Source organism: Passer montanus, unplaced genomic scaffold (genome assembly GCF_014805655.1).
Source record: "Passer montanus isolate IOZ18808 unplaced genomic scaffold, ASM1480565v1 scaffold1038, whole genome shotgun sequence".
NCBI classification, from domain to species: domain Eukaryota; kingdom Metazoa; phylum Chordata; class Aves; order Passeriformes; family Passeridae; genus Passer; species Passer montanus.
The window spans coordinates 1-6,868 of NW_024356926.1; the positions used below are offsets into that span (position 1 = coordinate 1).

Genomic DNA, 6,868 nt, shown 5'->3' on the forward strand with positions numbered 1-6,868 from the left:
GTGAAAAGGGGGGATTTGGGCTGAAGAGCAGAGTTCTGGGGTGAAAAGAGGGGATTTTGGGGTGAAAAGGGGGGATTTTGGGGTGAAAAGAGGGGATTTTGGGGCTCACCTCCCCGGCCCCGGCCGCGGCCGCCCCCGCCGCGGGTGAAGTCGGCGCGGCGCGTGGCGAACGAGACCTTGATGGGATTGCCCGAGAACTCCTTCCCTGCAAGGCAGAAACACGGCAATTACTGGGGGAAAAACCACGGGAATTGCGGCGAAAAATGGGAATTTTGAGGGAAAAAACCACCAGAATTGGGGGGAAAATGGGAATCTTGGGGCAAAAACCACTGGAATTCTGGGATCAGGAATTTCAGGAATTTGGGAATTTTGGGATCAGGAATTTGGGAATTTCAGGAATTTGGCACGCTGACCATCAAACCAGTCGATGGCGGCCTTGGCAGAGTCATCGAAGGACACAGGGAAATTTCATCAGAAATTTGGGAATTCTGGGGATTTCAGGATCCGGATTTTTGGGAATTTGGGAATTCAGGGATCAGAATTTTTGGGAATTCCAGGAATTTTGGGATTTGGGACACTGACCATCAAACCAGTCGATGGCGGCCTTGGCCGAGTCGTCGAAGGACACGGGGAAATGTGATTAGGAATTTCAGGATTTTGGGAATTCTGGGATCAGGATTTTTGGGAATTCCAGTAATTTCAGGAATTTTGGGAATTTGGGACACTGACCATCAAACCAGTCGATGGCGGCCTTGGCCGAGGGCGGGTCGTCGAAGGACACGGGGAAATTTGGATTGGGGATTTTGGGAATTTTGGGATCAGGTTCTTCAGGTATTTGGGAATTCTGGGATCAGGATTTTTGGGAATTTCAGGAATTTGGGATCAGGAATTTGGGACACTGACCATCAAACCAGTCGATGGCGGCCTTGGCCGAGGGCGGGTCGTCGAAGGACACGGTGGCCTCGCCCTTGAGGATTTTGGGAATTTTGGGATCAGGATCTTCAGGAATTTGGGAATTCTGGGATCAGGATTTTTGGGAATTCCAGTAATTTCAGGAATTTTGGGAATTTGGGACACTGACCATCAAACCAGTCGATGGCGGCCTTGGCCGAGTCGTCGAAGGACACGGGGAAATGTGATTAGGAATTTCAGGATTTTGGGAATTCTGGGATCACCTTGATGATGCCGATCTGTTTGAAGCAGTCGTGTCCCAGGTGTATTTTAGGTGTGTTTTGGGTGTACTTCGATGTGTTTTAGGTGTATTGTGGGTGTATTGTGGGTGTATTTCGGGTGTATTTCGGGTGTATTTTTGGGTGTATTTCGGGTGTATTTTGGGTGTATTTCAGGTGTATTTTGGGTGTATTTCGGGTGTATTTTGGTGTATTTTAGGTGTATTTCGGGGTGTATTTCGGGTGTATTTTGATGTATTTTAGGTGTATTTCGGGTGTATTTTTGGGTGTATTTCGGGTGTATTTTGGGTGTATTTTTCGGGTGTATTTCAGGTGTATTTTGGGTGTATTTTGGGTATATTTCGGGTGTATTTCGGGTGTATTTAGGTGTATTTTGGGTGTATTTTGGGTATATTTCGGGTGTATTTCGGGTGTATTTCGGGTGTATTTAGGTGTATTTTGGGTGTATTTTGGGTGTATTTCAGGTGTATTTTGGGTGTATTTTGGGTGTATTTCGGGTGTATTTTGGGTGTATTTTGATGTATTTTAGGTGTATTTCGGGTGTATTTTGGGTGTATTTCAGGTGTATTTCGGGTGTATTTCGGGTGTATTTTGGTGTATTTCGGGTGTATTGTGGGTGTATTTCGGGTGTATTTTGATGTATTTCAGGTGTATTTTGGGTGTATTTTGGGTATATTTCGGGTGTATTTCGGGTGTATTTAGGTGTATTTTGGGTGTATTTTGGGTATATTTCGGGTGTATTTCGGGTGTATTTCGGGTGTATTTAGGTGTATTTTGGGTGTATTTCGGTGTCTCTCACCTTGATGATGCCGATCTGTTTGAAGTAGTCGGCCACCGACTCGATGGTGACGTTCTCGCCCAGCCCCTGCACGAAGATCGTGTTGTTGTCCGAGTTGTCCTGCTCACCTGGGGGTAATTAACTAATTAGCGCTAATTAATATTAATTACTGACAGCAAATGCTAATTAACCCTCGTTAACCCCACCTCAGAATATGGAAATGGCCCCTGAGCCCCTCCCCCCATTAAGATCGTGTTCCTGTCCTGCTCACCCGCAGATAATTAACTAATTAGTGCTAATTAGCATTCATTACCATTCATTACTGACAGCAAATGCTAATTAACCCTCGTTAAGAAGGATGAAAATGACCCCCAAGCCCCTCCCCCTCATTAAGATCATGTTGCCATCCAAGCTGTCCTGCTCACACACAATTAACTAATCACTGTTAATTAGCACTGATCGTCATCCATTACTGATAATTAATGCTAATTAACGCTCATTAACCCCTCCCCGGGAGCCCAAAATGGCCCCAGAGCCCCTCCCCCACACCAGGATGGTGCTGTTGTCCTGCTCAGCCAGAGATAATTAATTAATCAGTGCTAATTAGCATTTAGAATGAATAATTCTTACTCCCAAGTTCATATCTTATTAATTCTATTAACACTAATTAATTCAATTCAAATCTCATCTCATTGCCACTAATTAACCCCTAATATATCCCATTAATTACCGCACTAATTAACCCCGGCAGCAACTCTTACCCTCTTAATTCCTGCTAATTATCCCTAATCCTTAATTACATTATTCCCAACTCACCCTTTTATTAAGCCTATCAATTACCGCTAATTAACCCCTTTAATTCAATTAGACATCGTCAATCAAATCCCTTACTTTTAATGTCATTATGACTAATTAACGCCTAAAAAACCTCACTAATTACTACTAATTAACCCAATCACCCTTTATTTCTCCCAATTACCCTCTAATTAGTGCTTAATTACCCTATTACTCATCCCCAAACTTTAATATCCCTATTCATTACCAATTAACCCATTTAATTCCATTAATTACCCCACTAATTAACCGCCATTAATTACTCCAATCAAATCCTTTCTTTCCCACTAATTAACCCCAAGAAACCCCATTAATTACCCAGTTAATTACCTCCAAACTCACCTATTAATTACATTAATTACCCCTCTAATCAAGCCTTAATTAATTAATTAATTACCTCCAAACTCACCTATTAATTACATTAATTACCCCTCTAATCAAGCCTTAATTAATTAATTACCTGGGTCATGCCTTGGCCCCTGGTCCCGGGGTCCTTTTGGGGCCAAACATGGAAAAGAAAAACAAATTATGCAAATTAGAAGGCGGCATTTGGGCGTGGCCAACCCAAGCCCTGCCCCTTTTCCTTGGCCCCGCCCATTTTTACCCCTCCCAGGCCCCATTTTGGGGGCAAAAATCCCCAAATTTGGCACCAAAATTCTCTTTTTTTTCACCTTCCCGGCCTCGGGAGCTCCCGAAATTCCAATTCTGGAATTTTCTCCCCAAAAGGCTCCGACTTTGTCTCTTTTTTTTCATTTTTTATTTTTTCCCTTTTTTTCTCCATTTTTTCCAAGTCTTTTTCTAATTTTTTCTCCATTTTCCCCTTATCTTTTACTCATTTTTCCATCGTTTTTCCTTATTTTTTCCCATATTTTTCTCAGTTTTTTCCCGATTTTTTCTGTATTTTTCTCAATTTTTACTTCTTTTTCCCCTAATTTTTTCTTTATTTTTCTCAATTTTTCCCTGATTTTCTCCTTATTTTTCTCATTTTTTTCCCTGATTTTTTCCTTATTTTTCTTCATTTTTTCCCTGAATTTTTTCCTTATTTTTCTAATTTTTCCCGATTTTTTCCATATTTTTCTCAAATTTTTTCTGATTTTTTCCTTATTTTTCTCCATTTTCCCTCATTTTTTCCTCAGTTTACTCCATTGCTTCCCTGATTTTTACCTTATTTTCCCCTGATTATTTCCTAATCATTCTCAATTTTTTCCCTCATTTTGTCCTTCTTTTTCTCAAATTTTTCCCCTCAATTTTCCCTTTTCCCCCTAATTTTTTCTTTATTTTTCTCAATTTTTTCCCTGAATTTTTTCCTTATTTTTCTAATTTTTCCCCTGATTTTTTCCTTACTTTTCTTCATTTTTTCCCTCATTTTTTTCCTTATTTTTCCCTTGATTTTTTCCATATTTTTCTCAATTTTTTCCCTCATTTTTTTCCTTATTTTTCCCTTGATTTTTTCCATATTTTTCTCAATTTTTTCCCTGATTTTCTCCTTATTTTTCTCAATTTTTTCCCTAATTTTTTCTTTATTTTTCTCATTTTTTTCCCTGATTTTTTCCTTATTTTTCTCCATTTTCCCTCATTTTTTCCTCAGTTTACTCCATTGCTTCCCTGATTTTTACCTTATTTTCCCCTGATTATTTCCTAATCATTCTCAATTTTTTCCCTCATTTTGTCCTTCTTTTTCTCAAATTTTTCCCCTCAATTTTCCCTTTTCCCCCTAATATGTCTCAAATTTTTCCCTGATTTTTTCCTAATCTTTCTCAATTTCCCCCCTGATTTTTCTCATTTTTTCCCTCATTTTTCCTTATTTTCCCCCTGATTTTTCTCCATTTTAACCCTGAATTTTTTCCTTATTTTTTAAATTTTTCCCTGATTTTTTCCATATTTTTCTCAATTTTTTCCGATTTTTCTCCATTTTTCCCGATTTTTTCCTTATTTTTCTCCATTTTCCCCTGATTTTTTCCTTATTTTTCTCCATTTTCCCCTGATTTTTTCCTTATATTTCTCAAATTTTTCCCTGATTTTTTCCATATTTTTCTCAATTTTTTTCCCTGTTTTTTCTCCATTTTTCCACTGATTTTTTCCTGATTTTTCTTATTTTTTTCCCTGAATTTTTCCTCATTTTTGTTCATTTTCCCCGGTTTTTTCCTTCTTTTTCCTGATTTTTTCCTTATTTTACTCCAGTTTTCCCCCTAATTTTTTCTTTATTTTTCTCATTTTTGCCCTGATTTTTTCCTTATTTTTCTCATTTTTCCCTCCTTATTTTCCTCGATTTTTTCCTGATTTTTCTTAATTTTTTTCCCTGAATTTTTCCTAATTTTTCTTCATTTTCCCCATTTTTTTCCTTATTTTTCCTGATTTTTTCCTTATTTTACTCCAGTTTTCCCCCTAATTTTTTCTTTATTTTTCTCATTTTTTCCCTGAATTTTTTCCTTACTTTTCTCAATTTTTCCCCTGATTTTCTCCTTATTTTTCCCCCGAATTTTTCATTATTTTTCTCAATTTTTCCACTTTTTTTCTCAATTTTTCCTCTTTTTTTTCCCCATTTTCCCTTCATTTCCACTCCATTTTTTCCCATTTTTCCACTTTTTCACACCAAAAATCCATTTTTATTTTTTTGGTTTTGGGTCCACTGCAGCTCCGACCTCGCCCCGATTTTGGGGCAATTTTCCACCTTTTTGTTTTTCCAGCCCTGATTTTTTCCTTATTTTTCTCATTTTTCCCTCCTTATTTTCCTCAATTTTTCCTTATTTTTTCCATTTTCCCCTCATTTTTTCCTTCTATTTTTTCCTTATTTTTCTCAATTTTTCCCTGAATTTTTTCCTTACTTTTCTCAATTTTTTCCCTGATTTTCTCCCTATTTTCCCCCTGAATTTTTTGTTATTTTTCTCAATTTTTCCAGTTTTTTTCTCAATTTTTCCTCTTTTTTTTCCCCATTTTCCCTTCATTTCCACTCCATTTTTTCCCATTTTTCCACTTTTTCACACCAAAAATCCATTTTTATTTTTTTGGTTTTGGGTCCACTGCAGCTCCGACCTCGCCCCGATTTTGGGGCAATTTTCCACCTTTTTGTTTTTCCACCTTTTTTTCCACCAAGGTCACCGGCGCTTCCACCAAAAACCTCCTGAAATTTGGGGTTTTTCCCCCAAAACCACCAAACCTTCCGTTTTTTACACATGCAGCGTTTGCACCAAAATTCACTTTTTTTCCCCATTTTCCCCCTCAAAAATGACCATTTTAACCTCATTTTCCCACCATTTTTACCCAAAAATGACCATTTTAACCTCATTTTCCCACCATTTTTACCCAAAAATGACCATTTTAACCTCATTTTCCCACCATTTTTACCCAAAAATGACCATTTTAACCTCATTTCCCCACCATTTTTACCCAAAATTCACCTTTTTTACCTCATTTCCCCACCATTTTTACCCAAAATTCACCTTTTTTACCTCATTTTCCCACCATTTTTACCCAAAAATGACCATTTTTACCCAAAAATCACCTTTTTGACCTCATTTTTCCACCATTTTACCCAAAAATCACCTTTTTTTTTTGCATTTTTACCACCTAAATTCCATTTCCAGGGGGATTTTCCCCCAACCCAGGAAAAATGGGGGAAAAAACTTTTTTTTTTGTCTTTTTTTTTTGGGTTGAAACCTCGAATTTTTGGGACTTACCACCGAATTTATTGAAGCCACCACGCTCACCACCGCTGAGGAGATAAATTAGAAGATAATCAGGAATTTTGGAGCCCTGCCTCAAAGCTGGGAACACGGAAAACTCAACAAAATTCGGGAGAAAAAACTGAATTTTTGGGCTTTTTTTTTGGGAATTTTGGGGCTTTTTTTGGGCAATTTTTGGGAGGTTTTTTGGAATTTTTGGGATTATTTTTCAGGACTTTTTGGGCCTTTTTTTTTGCAATTTTTTGAATTTTTTTTGGAATTTTTGGGGAATTTTTGGGATTTCTGAGAGGATTTTTTGGGCAATTTTTGGGATTATTTTCAGGAATTTTAGGCGTTTTTTTCAGCAATTATCTGACTTTTTTGGGAATTTTTTGGGCAATTTT

General features: G+C 37.6%; 1 protein-coding gene across 2 annotated transcripts; it reads right to left on the bottom strand.

Annotated features, from left to right (window-relative positions):
• Positions 1 to 1,938: 1,938 nt before the first annotated feature.
• Positions 1,939 to 6,723, bottom strand: LOC120506710 (RNA-binding protein EWS-like). 2 transcript variants are annotated; one of them, XR_005628581.1, is made up of 3 exons: positions 6,480 to 6,723; positions 3,263 to 3,295; positions 1,944 to 2,096 (listed from the first exon to the last, which is right to left on the bottom strand). XR_005628581.1 is itself a non-coding variant. In XM_039718633.1 (2 exons), exons 1-2 carry the CDS (start codon positions 3,420 to 3,422, stop codon positions 1,954 to 1,956), a joined length of 303 nt encoding a protein of 100 aa, XP_039574567.1. In that variant the 5' UTR covers positions 3,423 to 3,631; the 3' UTR covers positions 1,939 to 1,953. The 2 variants fall into 2 exon arrangements, 1 of the variants encoding a protein (XP_039574567.1); XM_039718633.1 differs by lacking the exon at positions 6,480 to 6,723 and having other exon boundaries at positions 1,939 to 2,096; positions 3,263 to 3,631.
• Between the last annotated feature and the right edge of the window lie 145 nt (positions 6,724 to 6,868).

Bases quoted from the DNA above. Each gene is read 5' to 3' on its own strand.
- LOC120506710 (XM_039718633.1), bottom strand. From the start codon at position 3,422: ATGGGGCCTGGGAGGGGTAAAAATGGGCGGGGCCAAGGAAAAGGGGCA. The intron at 2,097-3,262 runs GTAATTAATTAA...AATTACCCCCAG, and splicing joins GGGGCCAAGGCATGACCCAG to GTGAGCAGGACAACTCGGAC.